Genomic DNA, 19549 nt, shown 5'->3' on the forward strand with positions numbered 1-19549 from the left:
AGAATAGTAGATTAGCTAATAGGTACGACAGTTAGTCTACTCGTCCTGCTGCGACATACAGTACTGTGACGTCCTATGCGAGTACCCTTGATCTTACTTCACTATTCCTTGATTCCTTCCAAGCGATACTGTACAATACAACTTTTTCTCTACACCTGGAAAAAAAAGAGAACAAAGAAGGGGGGGAACGAAGAGATAGGAAGATTTTAGTTGTGGTAACTCGTAATCTTTTGGTACGCGAGGTGACCTGAATCTGGGTAATGTGCTAGAGGTTCGGTCGAGTTTTAGTGTGATAAATTTCATTTGGCCGTACGCCACGCCTTTGTCACAATATTGTTCTCTAGACTGGAATGGCTTCTGTCTGATGAAGAGGAGAGGAAGGTGAGTCATCGATCGCCCTATGCAAGATATTTAGTAGCATTTCGCCATGAATGGACGATATCGTACCATGCTGTACGACTAGGCAATGATACCCCCTATACTCGAGTAGACGTTGCCTTTGTTTGTCTCTCCAAGGATTGGTCTCATATAGAACGTGATATTGTTAAAACAGGGTTGATAACCATCTATCTTTTCTTCTCTCTTCAAATAACTTTCTCCTGCATCGTGAGCAAATACATGGGTGCACCACCGTCGCCCATCGCCAAAAGTAGAACATCAAGCTTCACCTACTGATCACGCTCGTTGACCTACCTCCACCCTCCCTCCACGCGCAAGGCACATTCAACAACAAAAAGATACTCCGAGACCTCTTTCGCCGTAAAACGCTCGGTTCGGTTCCTATCCCACTCTCTACCCTTTACTTCGTTGCTTCTTCTCACCGCCCTTGGTCCTGGTACCTCTGGCCAGAAGGTCATCGAACCCGTACAGGAACTGGTATACACCCTCACCCTCAAAAATCGATGGTAGATACGGTACATGCAATCTGGATCATTCAGTTGTTCAGTCGTTGTCAAGGTTATTCATACAACGCCCTTCACGTGCTCGTCAACGATACCTTTCGATCAGCATCAGGTTCAAAACGAGGTGATAGATTCGTAGACACAACATAAAAGGCTAGACCAGATCGTATTGAATTGACATACGTCTTCGTCTCTGTCATTGATATCAGTCGAATGGAGAGGGTCTGAAAGTGAGTTGCCCATCTTACCTCTCCGAGTTAGCCCAACCACTTGGACAAAGCTTTGATCTTTTCCTTGTGTGTCTCTAGTAATGTCTTGGATGGGATTTTAGTTGATGCTGATCATTCTTTTCTTTTCATTTAGTCTGGCTCTATACGCTAGTTTCATATCCGCTTTCCCATCAATCCATCATCAGCTGGGTCCAGGTGGTGGAGTTGATCGTATCTGGCCAGAGCCTATCATCTTATTCCATCCATCAAACATCTCTGTTTGCGTAACGGGGGATCATCCATCAAGTCAACCTCGACGACCATCAAAACGCCCCTCTCTCTCCTCTACCTTTGCACGGTCCACCTCATTTTGGATTCCTCTGGTCGGCCGCCATACCACCAAACTGCAACTGAACACCTCTTGACATCTTTCCAACCACCTGCGTCATATACTTGTGTATCTGATCAAACATTAACACAGATACCATCAAACACAGGGTATATGAGAAAATAAAGTATAAAGTCGAGACTATAAGAAAGAGGACAAGGTACCCAATTTCATCCGGTTGCTTAGGTAGATCAAGCAGAGTCATTTCCATCAACAGGAGTTTTCCTGTCTCTGTGACTACATCAACCATCAATCAGTCGGAAGAAAACAGACAATATATATAACCAGAGCGTCAAAACGTTCTTTGATCGACCCTGGTGTACACAACTCCCTTCTACCCTTCAGTACCTATTCCAACTCCCTACTCCCAACCATATCCCATACCTACGCCTGGGATCACTCAACATCTTATCACCTCGGTCGCACAACCCTCCTCAATTCCCCCTCACCCTCATACTTCACGCCTTCATCGATTCCTCTGTCTCCGTTCAGAGCAACGCTGTACCTGCGTGTACCCCCGTCAACCCTACAAACCCACAACCCTACAAAATTACCCGAATAAATACCCCTCGCCGTCCCTCTTCCCTCTTCTAAAATACACCTAGAGACATTCTAGCGTTCAAATAAGATACCCCTTCTTTCCCCTTTGTTAATACTTTATCTATCATCATCATCGATAACAACCATTAAAACAGCAATAACAACCAAACCAAGATGGACGCTGGACTCGCTCATCTCGTCAGCTGGAGCGAGTCGACAAAGGGCAATGTCCCACCTCCTCTCACCGTAAGTCCTTTCGGGTCAGGTTTATCGTTGATCATCAAATGAAAAGGTGAGATGCGCTTATACCGTCTGATCACTTCGCAGGGACCATCCATCACCATCTCACCTCTTCCTGCACCACACCCACCTACAGTATTCCTCTTTGGAGGTAAATCAGTGAAAACTCGAAGGCTGACATCAGAGATGTGGGCGATGAACCTGAAAACAAGGTTATGGGAAAGAGTAGATGCTGGTGAGGGTCCTGGTCCGAGGTATTTCCATTCAATGGATGTCTGTAAGTCCGTCACCGCTGTCGAATCAAAGACGACCAGAGTGAGGCTGAGCTGATAACATGTGACCGGTGTAGGGGAAGACAAACTCGTGTGTTTCGGTGGAATGTCAGATTCAGATCCCATGTCTGTACACAACGATATCTGGTTCTTCGACTGTCTCTCTCGAAAATGGTTGCCGCAACCCAGTCCTTCGAATCCCAGTGTGATAGGCTTAGGAATATCATCACCTTCCACCCAGCACCCTCAAGATCCCTCTCCGATACCTTCAGCAAGATATGCACACCTCAGTGCGGTGTCAAGAGGTAAATTAGTGATTTCGGGTGGACAGTATTCCGATAACTCATGGATATATGAGATAAACGTATATGACCTCAAGAAGAGAGTATGGGAATCGAAAACTGCTCAACCGGAATCGGCTGGGCAGCATTCCAAGGGTGCTTATAGAAGTGTAGCTACCAGCTCCAGGAAACGAGTGGTACTGCCTCAGACCAGCTCAGAACTAAAGAGTTCATCTCATAGCTACTCGATCGATGAGGAAGGCGAAGGAGGAGGTAAGTCTAGTTGGTTTCACTGCATTGATTTCAGCTAATTGATCGGTCTACAGATGTTTGGTGTTACTCCAACTACGATTTTGCCAAGGTTCGACGTGAACTCGACGTTCTCCTGCCTGATTCCCATGTACCCCCCGTCCCATCGATCAAGCACATTGCTCCACCTTCTTTTGCCTTCCGAGACGACTCGGAGGTCATGCGTGGTCAACACCAACCACCAGGTTTACGATTCCCCACCGGCGGTATGGTAGGAAACCATTTCATCCTGTGCGGTCTCTATCTCGCCTCGTCCTCTGCGGCCTTCTCCATCTGGGCGCTCAACTTGGATAACATGGTCTGGCGACATCTCGAGCCCAACGTACTGGCAACAGGAAGTTGGAATCGTGCGGTCGTATGGCCTGAGATGGCTAAGATCTTGGTATACGGCAACAGCGAATTGGACCTAGCTGCCGATTACAGTCGTCGAGCTGTCAACCTCGATCACATGGCTGTGATCTCTCTCGAAGCGTTCGGTATCTACCAGCCTCCCAACCTCGAGATACCTGCTAAAGTCCAACAAGCCGGGTTGACCATGTTAGATGAAAAGCTGGCCTCTGATTTCGAGGTGATCTGCGAGGACGGACGAAGAGTCAAATGTTCACGACAGATCCTCTCCGAAAGATGGCCATGGTTCGCAGAACAGGAACGAGCTTTATCCGAAAAAGCCGCTGGGGTATTAGCTGCTGCTCCTGCAGTGGATATCAACGATACCCTCCTTGGTTCATTCACCCCTGCTCGACTCGCTCCTACCAACCTCACCTTACCTGAACCTTTCCCTGTGTGTGTTGCCCTTGTGCAATACTTTTACACCTTATCGTTATCGACCGCATTGCAGAATCGAGCGCCTGTGCTTTCGGCTCTTCTCTTCCTTGCCAAACAGTATAACATCGGTCGACTCAACAGATTAGTCGTACACGCCCTGCACGAGAGGTTGGAACCTAGTATCGCGGTTGGGATCTACGAGATCGCTACTTTGGCTGGTGAACAATGCTTACAAGTCAGGGCATTGAACATGATCCATGTGAGTTTGTTCATGTCATTCATGTCTGAATCAGTGGCTTATGGGAACTGTTCGTATAGATGGCCAAGAACGCTGCTGCTCGATCGCAACGATCCAATCAAGGTCCATCCAGCTCTCAAGCATCCGACAGTGGTAGCTCGAATGGCCAGCCTAACGTCACACCCAGCGGTACATATCACCCGGCTTCGGATGCTTCAAACCCATCGACTGGTCCTCGAGGCGGCCCTAGCGATGATACTCACCATCGACGAGCTCGGGCCGACTCGTTGACGGTCCCTTTGGATCTGATTCTCGCGGCTCCCATCGAGGAACCTGAACATGCCATCATCCCGAAAGATGATACACAAGTCGACGCACTTCTAGCTGCTTTGAACGTGAACTCTATCGCTTCTCGAAAACCGTCCTTTACGCCATCTGAGGGTAGCGCATCTCTCAGAAGTCCGCCAGATTATCCTGTACCTCCTCCACCTCGACGCAATCCTCTTCGCCTCCCCATGCCAGCTGTAAACCCTGCCGCCCTGCGTATATCACCTGGACCTTCTACGCCTGACTTCTCTCATCCTTCGACAGGATTCCACCGACCATCTAGTCCCACCAATTCCGATGTTACCTCCAACTTCCCTTCTACCCCTGCTGCGGATTCGAACTCGATGAGGGAATCATGGATTTTCCCACCTCGAGATTTCTCTTCTACCATGATGGACAGTCGATCAAGCTCCGGATCGGGCTTACCGCCTCTTCCTGAAGGTCATCCACCTACAAACGACCATGGATGGAACGACTCGCTCTCCATGAGACGACAGCAATCTATGAAATCCAAGCATCGAGATGCCCTTGTCGACCCATTGGCAGATGGTAAGAGATTGAACGCCTCTACATTGGAAGCAGCAGGATTATTACCACCCATCACACCCCCGCCTCAATCCATGTCGGCCCAACAGGCCAGATCGATCGACCATCATTCAGTCGCGTCATACTATTTCGACGCATCACCTTCGAAATCCAACTTGTCCCGAGCGACCTCATCAGGATCGATCAGTTCGCCTACCGCCAAGAATCGACATTTCTCAATTATGACGGATAGTTCTTCATCCACTGGACAATCCATTAAAGACATGAGGCTCGGATCATCCCAACTCCATCAATCCTCTGGATCGGGAGCCATCACGATTGATTTCTCAGATACAACTTCGCTGTTGCGGACTAATACCTCTGGTACGGGTGGGGTATCCACTTATGATGGGGCGAGTATCAGTTCGGGGTCCACGGGGACGAGCAGTAAGAAGGCTGCCAAGGCTGAGATGAAGGCGTGAGTTGCATTTTACTCTGTATTACATCCTATGTCCCGTCTGTCATCAAAACTGTCTGGCCTGACATCCATTGTCATACACCTCGATCATTCATGTGGCACTAGAATACTTAAGGAACACGCGCTGACTCAGTTCTTTTCGTTGTGATAGTATCAGAACAGCAGAGAAAGATGCCAAAAAGGCCGAAGCTCAAGCTCGATTCGAAGCTTTGAGAGCACAGCAAGCCAAGAAAATGGCAATTTCCCGTGCGGAAGCTCAACGACAAGCTGAGATAAGGGTAAAAGAAAAAGAGGAAAAAGAAAAAGTCGCTGCTGCTTCGATAAAGGAGAAACCGAAATCGAAATGGGGTAAATTGGGGAAAGGATTTACGGACGCTGTGCTGTTCCCTGCTGGGGGGTCGAGCTCTACTATGATTTGAGTTTACAAGATGTCAAGGCCATATGGGAGATGGCGGGGTGAGGATGATAGTGGAAGAAGAGAATTTGTTTGGCTTGGATTGGTTGTATATTGTGATTTCGCTAGAAGAAGAAAAAGAATATGGAAAGAGATATAACGAAAAGACATTATTCAGCAGGATGAACGATAAAGAAAATAAAACAAATGGATATACCAGAGAGGGAGATAGAAGTCGACTTGAACCACCTGGTTAACGAATATCTTGTACTGTATTTTTTTTATCTTGGGTTTTTTGACTTTTGACTTTGGATTTGGATTTCTTGATGACAAATGGAGATATAGGAAGATGGAGTTCATCTACATATCATATTCAATGCAACGACTTGATATTGACTGTACGGTACAAAGTAGTATCTGGCTATAAATCGTTCTGGTCACAGATTAACATGTCGATCTGTAAATCATTCCGGTCAGAAGCATCAAGACAGGATTCGTGGATTGTACAGTATAAATGTACCTGGTCAAGTTATGTCTAGATATCATACTCGTATATCCCCATCACGACGCATAGTCGAATACTACCAACAACGCTATAGCACCTACTAACAGGGGGTAGAAGGCGTTCTCGAGGTTGGATATGCTCGCTATGGCGGAGGGGGGAGGGACGATAGGTTGAGGAGGGGCTATGGAGAGTACCGAGTCAGTTGATAAGTTACAGGTTCTCTCCTACGGGTGAGGATGAGTCGCGGTATTCAGGGAGACCTACGGGTGACTGGGATGGCAGGTATAGCCTGAGGTTGAGATGTTCCGATATGCTGAGATTGGATGTTCACACCACCATTCCCACCTATATCCATGGAATGAGAAGGTATTTGATGAGCATAGCCGAATACGTTGGGAAGATAATTGCAGTTCCAAGGTTGCCACGGTGTACATCGTTTACCGGACGCGTAGCCATGTCCATAGCCGTGCGGAAGAGTATATCCAGGAGCGTATTGGTATGGGTATGGGTATGGGGAAGTTGGACAGGTATTATGCGGATAGTAGGAGTCATAGTATTGAGGAACAACTTTATATGGTAAGTGTCAATTCAAACTTTGTATCCACATTATCAAACGGAACTTACCCTGCTGAGGTATGGAATTACCACGGGCGTTGTGTACTTGGATTTGCAAGCCTGGTCTTTGGTATTGGACTGTGCGTTGTTGAGGAGGATAGTAGGCTACATCGAACCAAGGAGAGAGGCATGTCAGTCCAGCCACTCCACACATAAGAGTGCATGCGGCGTATGAGGTTTTTCACCAGACTCACCTGGCTGTTGTCTCACTACTCCCCCATCCCCAGCGTTACTATACCAACTCCACCCGCCCCCACCATTTGGACTAGCAAACCCACCTTGACCTCCCATCTGATGCGCCCCTACTCCAGGTACGCCATAAGACCCAGCAGGGGGGTTCTGCACCACCTGTTGTACCTGGATCTGCGGCTGTGACTGTGGTGCCACAACAGGAGGAGGGGAATGACACCACGGTACATAGGTACTTACCATATCCGCACAACCAGGCATCCCTCCAACCCCATAACCCCATCCGCCAGAGGGGGTCCCAAAGGATGGGAGGATATTACCTCCCGTTAGACCTAGCGGACCCTGGAGGATAATCAAGACGAGACAGCAGAAGAGGAAGAAAGACATCCACGCATTGGCCGTAATATTAGGTACAGCCTGCGGAGAGGGTGGTTTGGCCGACGAAGTACTTGAACTTGATCCTGAGCCCGAGGCTGAAGAAGACGAGGATGGTCTAGAGGAGGAAGAGGAGGAGGAGGAGGAGGGTTTGGAAGAGGAGGAGGAGGGTCTGGCGGATGAAGAGGAGGAGGACATGTCGGTGTTGAAGGGGAGGTTGAGGAGGGTAGATAGGAAGCCTAAGATCGAGCAGAGGATGAGGATTATTGCGAGTGGGTGGAGGAATGGGGAGGGAGCGTGACTTTGGGTCGAGGGTGGGATAGGTAGGTAGACGAGTTGGGTTTGGGTGGTAGTGGCAGTAGGAGCAGGTGGAGGGTAAGGGAAGAGGTATGTAGGGTTGGGGTGGATAAATATGTTTTGGGATTGTTGCTCAGGTGATTGAGTAGGGTGTAGTGATTCAGTATGGATATCTGCTTTGGCGATTGTCAATGTAGATGACGAAGTCACTTCATGAGATGTTATGTGAGGTATGAGAGTTAGATCTAAGAGGATGAGAGATGATATGTATTTGGTATGTTTCCGGCTGACAAGTGTAATCATTGGATTCATATCTTTTTACTTTACCCCTTCGCCATTGTGTTGTGTTTAGTCAAGACTATTTCTATTGACAAGTTTTCACTTTTTCGCTGGACATCCTTTCTTTTATGGATTATAAGGGATGGTCAGCGGGGTTGATGTGTGAAGGAGATGTGTGATAAGAGACGTCACGGATGTACAAAGCATCGGTGTGACATGACACTGCCTATTTTGTGATACATGTCTGACCCCCGTCCCGTTACCTGGGCGGAACGTTCATGGATGCAACAGGATTTATTCCCAACAGAATGACACTTAATAGATGCCGCAGGGGTGTCGGCATCTTTGACGGACGCTTAGACTGTGAAGTCCACATATCCCATCTCCCCCTTTCCTTTTCATCAAACGCAACATGGTTTACAGTGAATCTTTCCGTGTCGCAACGAGACGGGCGACGGGGACCGAGACACGGTATCATTCTTGGGAACGGTGAATTCCAAAACCTCAGTCCTGGTACTATGTATCTGAAATGAGAATATGCATTATAAACATTTAAAAGAACTATCATATCATCTATCTATATTCATCAATTCACATATCATCAACACTATTCTATCTGATAGAAAAGTAAAACTAAAATAAGCTACAGAAGACTGAGTATCTTGAATATATTTTTTTACGCAGCGACTACCGGACCATCGTACTTGGGCATCTTACTCTGCCTGTACCACGCCACAAAGACGATACCGGTGAACAAGATGTAAGCACCAGTGAAGAAGTAAGAGTTCTTGGATCCAGTCCAGTCTTCGATGGTACCGTTACCTGTGTTGATGAGACCTGCTTGAACGGAGATACCGATGACTCCACCGACTTGGAAGATGATGTTGGCGAAGGAACCGCCGACACCTGCGAATTCGAGGGGGAAAGCTTGGATGATTGATGTGCTGAGTTGAGGTCAAAGAGTCAGTATCGTTGTATCACCCAATATGAGATATTTGAGAAGGAGGAGATGTGAACTTACTTCATACCGATGAAGACAATCATACCACCAGCCGTACCGATGATTTGACCTGGGAACATGAACCTCCAGTAATCCTTTCCTGAACCACCCTTACTGAAAGCGAATAACATTGATCCGGCGAAACATAAGGCGGAAGCGACAGGCTGGACGAATCGTGGTTTGGTGATTAACCATGGCATAGCTTGAGTAGAGGTACCGACGAACAGAGCGGTAATACCCATAGGCAGGAGCTTGGCAGCAGTGAGAATAGCGGAGTTGCCCAAAGCTTCCTGGAAGTAGGTGGCGATTCGGAGTTGAGCACAGGCGAACCACATGAAGATTGCTGAGGCTTGGAGGATCAAGGGGAAGATGTTGGGGAATTGCCACATATCGTGAGGTAATAATGAGTAACCTCTGGGCATGAATCGTTCCCAGACGAAGAAGACACCGAGGAGGACGATGGAAACGACCAATGGGACGTAGAAGATGGGTGCGTCCCATCCGTCGACGGCGGCTTGGGTGAATCCGAGGATGAAGAGTACCAGACATGCGATGAGGATGACAACACCACCGAGATCCATTCGCTTGAGTTTGGCAGCTCCTGGTAAATCTTCGGCCACGGCTTCGGTTCGGGGCATGAGGAACCATGCGAGGACAGCGAAGGGAGCAATGATGATACTATAGCAAGGCACGAGAATATCAGTACATAGTTCAGGCAAGGTAGTGGAAATGTATACTCACGTGATGAATCGGAAGTACCATCTCCAATTAGCAAGGAGGAAAATACCGGCGAGAACCTAGGTAATTCAGAAAAAGTTAGCAATAGTCAGTGATGTGAAGACTGAGAGACGATAACTCACCAAAGCGATGGTGTTAGCCAAAGCACCAGCCATACCAAAGAGAGCGAGCTTCTTGGCTTGTTCAGCAGGATCGGGGTACATTTGGACTAAGCCAAAAATCAGCAGATGTCCTACACGAAATAGATAATGATCAACTCACTGATCATATTGATCGAACTTGGAATAGTGAGTACAGCCAAGAGACCAGAGATAGCTCGTAGGACGAAGAAGGCATATTGGTTCTCCATGAACGAGATGATGAGGTAGAAGATGGCGATACCGATGAAACCGATGGTGTAGACCCTATGAGGAGGGTACAAGTCTGCGAGTCGACCAGCGAAGAGAAGGGTAGCGGCGAAAGCGAGACTGTCAAGGGCCACAACTTGGATTAACCACTGCGTAGGGTATATTTCCACCAAAATTGGGTATTTCAACAAGTAAACTCACGAATAAGTTCCCAAAATCCACGCCTGATCTCCTGTCTTCACTCCCAGATCTTCTGCGATGGGCGCAGTCATGAGGAACGTGGCCGACACCCCAGCCGCATCTATGAACATGCTAGAGAAGGAGCGAAGAAGAAGCAAGAAGTCAGACACCGCTCGACCGAGATGTTTCATGTGGTAGTCGTGGGATGACGAAAAGTGGGGAAAGTGGGGAAAGAGTGCGTGTGCGCGGACTTACGAAAGACAGAAACAGAGCAATAACACGCCTTTTCTCTTTGGGTCCAACGAGGCCAAGGCGTTTTTATGATGATGGGGATGAGCAGTACCTGCTTTTTCCATTTGAGCTTCGACTTTACCCATGGTCGATTGGGCGGGTAGATGTTCTTCATCTACGGAGAGCGCCTTCTCCTTGTTGAGCCCGTTGGCAGCGGTCAGATCGGTCAAGGTCGCATTGGCGTCGAGTGCCCTTGGGGAACTTTCGACGTCTTCATCGGAGACGAAAGTTGGCGATCTCGAGAAATCGCCGTTCCCTGGGGATGGCGATAGGCCGTTCTGGGCGTTGAGCGATGACATGATTATACGATTTGTCCTCGTTGGAGGTGTTTGTTGAAGAAGTGGGAATGCGAGATAAGAGCAAGGTTATCTGTGTTATATATTATAGCTTGAAGTTGCGATGGACCTTGTGATATGATGATCCGTGCTTGAGTTATTATACTTGACGTTGAACAAGCCTCAGCTAATGATACGGTTGCGAAGATACGAAGAAAGAAGAGAATGGTGGAAGACGAACGCTATTATCAAACGTTTATATATGTATGTGATCTATCTAGCAAGAGATACAGGCCGAAGGGCAGCATGTGCGGTCAAAGAGTCGCTTACAAAGAAAATAGAAAGGAAGTGTGATGCACGATATGGGAAGATTAGAAGATGGACTCGATTTCACTGTCACTCGGGGCCGAGACATGGATTTGACTGAGATTCGCACCCAACAGAACTGCAGAATCGGTGATTTGCTGCTCCCTTGTTCTTATGTCATCCAAGGACCAACTAAGGACTCATGTCCATCATGACCGAAGGCTATGCAATATGTACCTATGATTAGTGAGTGTATATTATGATACGAGATAACCAGCGCCCCATCGGTCTTTGTAATCAAGAACAGAAGAGAAATAGAAAATAGACACGATTGTCTTAGGCTTAATTTGTAACAACGTAAACGATCGAAATAGCGTGATGTGATGCCTCTCAGTGCAAGGAGGAATGAGAGTATGCCGTCGGTCTATTGGCAGTGTACAGAATAGATAATAAGCTTACAAACATGACGCTCAACGACAACCGCATCACCCGAAAAATACCCAGATCGCACATGGATCTATGTAGTATCTACCTAGTAAGCTTGGTTGACTTGAATTAATAAGCCCGTCGGTCAGTGCGGCGAAACTGAAAATATGCGGATCCGGGCTAGATCTCTTGGGGATCTAGCACTTTAATTTGGTTCCGACATCAAATTCAATCGATGATCCGGGTGGTGGAGGTCTCCTCGGTCTCGGACATCATTCTACTATACAAGTCGAGTATTATGTAAATATGCAAATAACTCCCATATCACGTCAATCCCGAAAGTCCGCCCCCATCTGTATATATTCATGTTCCATGCACCGTTGCTACGTGTCCGAGCACATGCTACATGCACGTACGACATCCCCGACACCCCTTTGGCTGCATGTGCTGTGCGGGGGTTTGGAGCGGCGTCCGCCGATCACACTGAAGGTATGCCGTCCACAGTGATAGCCCGACTCACTACCTCAAGTAGCATGCTACTTGAATCGCAGTATCTTATATAAGTCGTATGGAGTAAAGAAGGATGTTCACGTCCATTGATTCAGTCAAGATGCGTGATAGACGAAGCCATTCTTGATAGGAAAGGTTCACATCCCAGCTGAAAATCATTCACGCACTTTATTGGTATCGTAAAACGAGATTTGCCATGTGACGTCACTGATATCGTTGGAGCATGTTCATGTCGCTCACTGATACTCCACTTGGCTACCGTGGTCTGATTCATCTCTCGAAAGTAACGGTACAGTACGAGCGTACTTACCATAGCGTAGCCATAACAACCCTCCCAGGCAACCAAAGTGTGTGTGTGTGTACATTGGTCGCTTCTATAACCGAAATCAGCATGGCGCACCCTACCAACGATAACCTCCCCAAACCACCCGAGCCTCTCGCTCAGCCCATCCGGCTGATCGTTGCCCTATCATCCCTAAGTGCAACCTCCAATCCACCGTTCCTCACCAGCTCAGCAAGCCAGGAATCGTACAAGGCCATATCGTCCAGATGGTTGACGGCAGTATGTAAATTATTATCATTCGATCAAGGGAGATTACCTCCCACCATCTCGTCAGAGAATGTAAGATCCTCTGCGGATGATCAGAGGGGAGAATGGAGCGAAGATGAGATCGCCAGAATTGCCGGTATACTCGTGGAAGCAAGTTTGGCATCTGAGAATGTAGCTTCCGAACAGAGTGCGAAGAAGGAAGAAGGGACCTTGAAATATTCACCTATTTCTAGATATCTGTCGTACAGGACGTTACAGCTTTTAGGTCTGCCTCCCAAAGAGCTCATACCGAAAGCGGAGAAGAATTTGTCCAGCACACTATTTCATGCCTTGAAGGCTGCAGCGGAGAAGGAGAACCAGGAGAAGGTGGAAAAGGCGAAACAGGCTCAATCGCAGGGGTGGGGTGGTGCTCTTGGCAGACATCTGGGTAAGTCCCTTTCAGTCAAGCTCATTCATTTTGAATGTCGTTCTTCATACTTTTGAAAAGCCTGCCGGTACTCTCCATAGCAAAACCAACTTTCCACATACCATGCCTATCATCGCTGACAATCTGTTCTCCATTATAGCCACCGGCGCAGGAGTGGTCGCTGGAGGAGTCCTACTCGGAGTAACAGGTGGACTAGCCGCCCCAGCCATAGCTGCGGTCCTCGCGCCTTTAGGGGTCGGCTCGATCCTCTCCGCATCTGCCGCCCCAGTCGTACTGGGTACGTTGTTCGGTGTAGGAGGCGGTGGTCTAGCAGGAAAGAGAGTAAGAGAGCGTTGGAGGGGAGTAGAGGAATTTAGCTTTATCGAAATTGGCGACGGGCATAGGTCTACCAAGGAGGAATTAGACGATTTGAAAGAGTACAAAGCAAGGAATGAGAAGAAGAAGATTGAAGAACAGCAGCAGAAAAACAAAGAGGATGCTAAGACCAAAGCGGAGGGAGGGGATATCATAGCGCCGCCGGAGCAGGGTGAACAGATCTCGGAGAGTCAGGCTCAGGAGTTGGTCGAACAAGGTAGACTTGACATTGAGGAGAGATTACTCAAGTTGTCTTTGGAATCTGGTACGAGACATTCTATCTCTGCTGGATCGACGGATATCCCACAACCTACGAATAGTCCTAGGGCGTCGTTAGATCAAGGGAAGGAGGAAAAGGAGTTGACGGAAACTAAGAAACCACCTAGTTTGACTGTAAGTGATCGCATGCGTCTGTTATCTTATAGCACTGTCACTGATACTTTTGCAACGCTATTTTATAGGCCACCATCGTCGTTCCTGGTCTATTGACGGTCTCTCGAACGGAAGGTATAACAGCTTGGAGAGCCATCTGCTCATCGGCTACTGCTTCCGCTAAGGCCACCGCAGCACCTAATCTCGCTTCAGATGAGAAATCTGTAACTGTTTTGGATAAGGCTTTGGGATTGAAAGATGGTAGAGATGTTTTCTTGTTGAGATTCGAAAGTGCTGCTATGTTACAGACTGGAAGGGATGTTGATCTTTGGGGTAAGTCCGATCCAAGTGATGGGCGCATCTGAGAAAGTGTCGTGATTGACTGATTGCGGTTGTCTATAGTCACATCGAAGCTCAAGGGATTGGTAAAGAAGGAGATTATCAAGCGCACGGTCTTGTCAGCATACTTTGCTGCAGTCAGCTTGCCTCTGTAAGTACCACTTCAGCTCTATGTGACGATGTCAGAAGGGTATTATAGCTTACACACTTCTTGGGTGAATGCCAGATCCGTCTACTCTATGGCTACCATGACACTTGACAACACATGGATGCACGCTGTCGATCGAGCCAAGAAGGCCGGTAGATTGTTGGGAGAGGTCATCGAAAAGAGAGTACAAGGTGAAAGGCCAGTCGTACTTGTAAGTGATAATGCCCCTTGTCAAGGATCAAGATAAATTAGTCATGCTGAGTGATTCATGTCTTCAGATCGGCTCATCAGTAGGAGCTCTGACCATCCTTCACGCCTTACTGTACCTCGCATCTCTCCCGCCCCCTCCACCGGGTAGAGGACCGATCCCCACCTACGTCGAATCGGCATATATGATTTCCCTGCCTTCTGCGCCTACCGCCGAGGAATGGCAGAAAGTCAGGAGCGTCACTGGTAGAAGGGTTGTCAATGCCTATAGTGATGCGGATCTAGTTCTGGCCGGAGTAGTACGGTGAGTCCCACTATCTACTTTCTTGTATAATCACAATATGAAGGGAACATCATACTGATCATGCTTGATGATAATATAGACTCCACGAAGTAGTTTCCAGAGCAGCGGTCATGTCCAATGGAATCAAGGTAGCGGGTCTGGGACCGGTCGAACAGCCCAATATCGAAGATGTCGATATCTCATCGGTACTTAGAGGACATATGGAATTACAGGCGAAGATGCCGGAGATACTGAGAATTATCGATATTGACGCTTAGATGCAGTACAGTACATTGGAATTGTTGTTACAGCAGTACGAGTAATAGATTAATTGTGTCTGGACGCGATACAATAATTGAGTTTGATCAAAAAAAACCAGATATTTGCAGCTGATAGTTTTGCTCTTGCCTGAGAAGAGCCGCCTTCATATTCCATCCGAGGTACATACCTTGCCTGTCCATGCTTGTCACAAAATTTGAAATATCACGGCGAATCTCATTGAATGCATCCTAAGCTTTAGCCCCATCTTCCTCTTCCGCCACTCCCAGTGGGGCGGTCGTGTCCCTTTCGGATACTGCCGCCGCCTGTAACGAAGTAGAAGAAGAAGAGGCGTACTCGTACTTCGAAGATCTTTGAATTCGATTGTTTCCTATAGGTCTTTGTTGATTTTGCATTGACATAAACATCCATCCATCTAACTCGACCCCCACTCTTACATGAACAAAATGCCAGAAGAAATCGTGCTACCTGCTCCTGCGGAGTAAGTCGATTTCTTCTTATCGTGTAGCATAGACGAGATGTACACTTCAGGCGTCCCGTTGACCTGATGATCATTCAGCTTCCATGTTCACGTCCGTCAGGGGAAGATGTGCGAACTCGTCACGCCGCAGGTAGCAAAGGGTGGTGTGAGGACCGCATATGTGATGGTGAGTACATCCCTGCTGTACGAAATCGTCTCAATGCGATACCCGGCTTCTGCACATTCATGCCCGTTACAACCATCCTGTCACAACACGTCATGGTATTCTAGAGAGTGTTCTGACTTGTCAGATTCCCATAGCCCAACCTTGTTCCGCCTCTCACCTCTACCGACGCTGTGATGGCCTATAAATCAGAGCTCGAACGGCTGGACTCATCCGTACAATGGCTCATGACATTGTACTTGCATCCCGATGTGACGCCTGAGGAGATCAGAAAAGCTGCTAAAGCTGGAATCAGTGGTGCGTATATGTTGGATTTATAGATGGAAGATCGTGATGAGCAGACACGGATACGAGGAACATGAGAGAATATATCCAAGAGCTCTTGGTCGGTTGATGGGATGCAGCATGTATGGGAACGCAGGGTAGGGAGAAGTGGGTGTAGGAGAAGAACGGTTGGCCTGGAGGCGAATCAATTGCTGATTGATCTATTGCCTGTTCACAGGTGTCAAATCATATCCCCGAGGTGTGACTACCAACTCCAACTCTGGTATTGAGGATTATGGGGTGTATTATCCAGTGTTCAAAGCTATGGAGGAGGAGGGTATGGTGTTGAACCTGCACGGAGAGGTACCCAGTGATCCTGAAAAAGTGAGTGACGGTCTTAAATTGACATGTCATCCTCTACTATCTTCGATACTCTTGTATTGTGTGCTCTGGTTTTGAGTAATTCCTGCCATACATCAATTTTTACTCACCAACCAACCAATTAACTATCCCCTACCAGAACATCTCAATCCTCAACGCCGAAGTCCACTTCCTCTCCCACCTCAAAAAACTAGCCCACGACTTCCCCAACCTCCGTATAGTCCTCGAACACGCCACCACCTCCAATGCCGTCGAGACTGTCCTATCCCTCCCAGCGAACGTAGCATGCTCCATAACAGCCCATCACCTATACCTCACCATCGACGAGGTAGCACCCCAACCCCATCATTTCTGTAAACCCCTCGCCAAGGAACCTAAAGATCGAAAGGCATTACAGGAAGTAATCAAATCAGGGAATCCCAAATTCTTCCTTGGGTCCGATTCGGCTCCTCACCCATTATCTAGTAAGACTCCCAATTTGACGGATGATGGACATAGCGTCTCGGCCTGTGCGGCCGGTGTGTACACTTCCCCGATATTGATTCCGCTCGTGGCTACTTTATTGGAAAGTTTCGGTGCGTTAGATAAATTGCAGAAATTCGTTAGTGATAATGGAAGGAATTTCTATAAAGTCCCTGCGGAACAGGGCAGAGAGTTGAAGTTGCGACGAACGTCCAGGGAGGAAGGTAGTGGGATTGTGAAGGGGACGGTCAAGGGTGAGGATGGTATTGAGGTATTACCTTTCTGGACGGGTAAGAAGTTGGAATGGGAGATTGTCAATTAGACGTAATCATTAGGGGATGCATGAACATATCTGTATATATACAAATTGGAAAGCAAGTCTATCGAACCAAATGGAAGTCTAATTTCTATATACATATTATCATCTCGAATCACTTTATATACACAATCTGAGAAAAGTTTCGAAGTCCGTATATCATGATCGATCATTTCTTCTTCGCCAATTCAACCTGCAATTCCTCCCAGATCTGTTTGGCAGCTACAGTACTTCCTTCCCTCTTACCATTCTCAGTGACGATATCGGCCAACTCCTTGCATCTCGCTCGCATCTTGACCGCTTCAGGTGCGTTGGGTGTAGCACCAACAACTTTGAAGAGGGCTTTTGTAAATTCTGGCTGGGATATACCGGGGCTAAAGAAATCAAAATCACCATAAATATCAGCTTGCAGCATACGATGGAGGAGGGGTCACTCACGCAGCTTTAGCATTACCCCAGACACCGTTGTTGAAGTAGTTGACTCGTCCTGCAAAGTCATAGCAGTCTATCCAAGCAGGCATAAGGATCTGAGGAGTTCCGGTGCTGGAGGACAGCACAGCAAAAAAGTCAGTCCAAATAGCTATAACGCATAGGTTCAAAAAGACAAGAAGAGGTGTACAGTACAGAGTCGACTCACGCCAATCCCTCATGGTACGAATTGCTCCCTCCATGATTAACGAAACAAACCACATTACCCGTCTTCAGTATAGCCAATGGATCAGGTTTAAGCCAATCGACAATCCTCAATCTATCATCCCTATCCTCCCCCAAGGATTCCGTCAAATCGAAATGCCCGTATTTTTGCAATTTCCATAAAACCTGTACGTCCTTTCGTTTCTCCAATAAAATTCTAATCGAAATTAACATGTTCTCGGCGAATTCCCTCGAAGTCCTATAATGCGTTCCAAGCACGATGAGAACGGTTGGTCTCTTCATAACCCATTTATACAGCTCCATGTCGAAGGTATCTAACGATTTGACAGGTAAGAGGATCGGTCCACAGCATGTTAACCATTCGGGTAATTTACCTGGAATTTCAACTTTCGGATGCGAAACGCACAGGAAATTGGTACCGAGTGAAGCCTTTGGTTGATAGAGTGGTAGGTTACCTTTGAATCCCGCTGCGTTACGAACTTTGTTGAACAGCTTGTGACGAGGGTCGTACTTTAGTAGCCATTTTGCAAAGAAGATGAAGCCGATGGTGTTGAGGGGTTTGAGGTACCATGGCACAGGGAAGGGATATCCGGTACCGGGGCTGAAGTGGGTTTGAAAGATCAACACGTGCTGATGGAAGAAGAAAATGATGGAAGAATGATGAAAATCAACTCACCAAGGCCACTTGAATACATCTTTACCCTGCTGCGCACTCGCCAGGTCCTTGAAAGTATTAGGGCTAAGCAGGATATACTTCCTCCCAGATTTCATGATAGCGTCTCTCCCAGGTTCGAACACCGAATCGCAAACGATGAAACCTGGATCTACATCCTCGATGACCGCTTCGCACTGTTGTGCATAGTTGACGTACTCTTCGGGTGTTTCTGCATGCATGATGCTGGTTATTGAGAAGGCTAGTCTGATGGCGCCGATGAAGCCTGGTGGAGTGAAGAGGTGTTTGAGGAGACCGCCTGTGAGTGGTTCGAGGGATCACATCAGCTCAATATACATATGCGTTGCCTTCGTTTCCTTATTTTATCATGATTATATTGTTCGAGGGGTATACTGTAACTTTATACATTTTCTCAAACAAGAGGATATCTGATCAGGACACAATATAAAGATGGAATGCCACGTATGCCACCACGATGACACCCCTCTGGTGTTCATTTCGAGCCAACAACTCTTGATTGCACCACCCAACTCAACTCACCTCTCTTCCCATTCTCAACATCACTATCATCCCACTTCTCCAGAAAATGCTGGATCATCCCCTTTCCCTCTATCTTTCTGAACGTAACGCCATCAGGACATCTTCGCTGTAACTTCTCAGTGGAACATAGGATGATCTCCAGCTGATCCCCATGGAGTTGTTGCAGCTTGTTGATCACTGATAACTGGATGTTGGCCTGTCCAGCCTCGCAACTATCGTGACGCCAGAGGATCAGTTCAGCTCAAAAGTTCAATTCGTTTCTCCATGAATTACAATGTCGTGCCAGAATGGTGGACAAGGTGAGGGTTACTGGCCAAGTAAGAAACAAGAGTTTGGATTTTGACATTGTCGTGATTCCGTATCGTTGCTCGTTATCGATTGACAGTCAAACGATATTCAAAGATCAAGTGAAAAATGGTAAAACGTAAATGTCAATCAGATATAGATCAGTGAAT

At 47.4% G+C, this 19549-nt stretch overlaps 6 protein-coding genes across 6 annotated transcripts; 3 read left to right on the forward strand and 3 right to left on the reverse strand.

Moving 5' to 3' along the window:
* Positions 1-2213: 2213 nt before the first annotated feature.
* Positions 2214-5893, forward strand: I302_103001 (uncharacterized protein; the record flags this gene model as incomplete). Its single annotated transcript, XM_019188370.1, has 6 exons — positions 2214-2285; positions 2367-2556; positions 2629-3105; positions 3159-4165; positions 4225-5474; positions 5626-5893. 6 exons carry the CDS (start codon positions 2214-2216, stop codon positions 5891-5893), a joined length of 3264 nt encoding a protein of 1087 aa, XP_019051248.1.
* A 536-nt stretch (positions 5894-6429) lies between these two features.
* Positions 6430-8161, reverse strand: I302_103002 (uncharacterized protein; the record flags this gene model as incomplete). Its single annotated transcript, XM_019188371.1, has 4 exons — positions 6430-6554; positions 6638-6940; positions 6998-7093; positions 7183-8161. The coding sequence occupies 4 exons, from the start codon at positions 8159-8161 to the stop codon at positions 6430-6432; spliced, it is 1503 nt and encodes a 500-aa protein (XP_019051249.1).
* A 643-nt stretch (positions 8162-8804) lies between these two features.
* On the reverse strand, positions 8805-10983 carry I302_103003 (uncharacterized protein; the record flags this gene model as incomplete). Its single annotated transcript, XM_019188372.1, has 7 exons — positions 8805-9072; positions 9150-9806; positions 9870-9925; positions 9989-10074; positions 10128-10333; positions 10415-10525; positions 10649-10983. 7 exons carry the CDS (start codon positions 10981-10983, stop codon positions 8805-8807), a joined length of 1719 nt encoding a protein of 572 aa, XP_019051250.1.
* Positions 10984-12592: 1609 nt separating this feature from the next.
* I302_103004 (uncharacterized protein) lies at positions 12593-15159 on the forward strand (the record flags this gene model as incomplete). The annotated part of the gene is made up of 7 exons (XM_019188373.1): positions 12593-13178; positions 13318-13925; positions 13994-14237; positions 14307-14394; positions 14470-14602; positions 14670-14902; positions 14982-15159. The coding sequence occupies 7 exons, from the start codon at positions 12593-12595 to the stop codon at positions 15157-15159; spliced, it is 2070 nt and encodes a 689-aa protein (XP_019051251.1).
* A 447-nt stretch (positions 15160-15606) lies between these two features.
* I302_103005 (dihydroorotase, homodimeric type) lies at positions 15607-17233 on the forward strand (the record flags this gene model as incomplete). Its single annotated transcript, XM_019188374.1, has 5 exons — positions 15607-15641; positions 15720-15807; positions 15942-16101; positions 16307-16452; positions 16589-17233. 5 exons carry the CDS (start codon positions 15607-15609, stop codon positions 17231-17233), a joined length of 1074 nt encoding a protein of 357 aa, XP_019051252.1.
* A 163-nt stretch (positions 17234-17396) lies between these two features.
* Positions 17397-19440, reverse strand: I302_103006 (uncharacterized protein; the record flags this gene model as incomplete). Its single annotated transcript, XM_019188375.2, has 6 exons — positions 17397-17601; positions 17666-17770; positions 17865-18482; positions 18558-18852; positions 19095-19306; positions 19409-19440. 6 exons carry the CDS (start codon positions 19438-19440, stop codon positions 17397-17399), a joined length of 1467 nt encoding a protein of 488 aa, XP_019051253.2.
* Positions 19441-19549: the final 109 nt, after the last annotated feature.

This window comes from Kwoniella bestiolae, chromosome 1 (genome assembly GCF_000512585.2).
Source record: "Kwoniella bestiolae CBS 10118 chromosome 1, complete sequence".
NCBI lineage: Eukaryota > Fungi > Basidiomycota > Tremellomycetes > Tremellales > Cryptococcaceae > Kwoniella > Kwoniella bestiolae.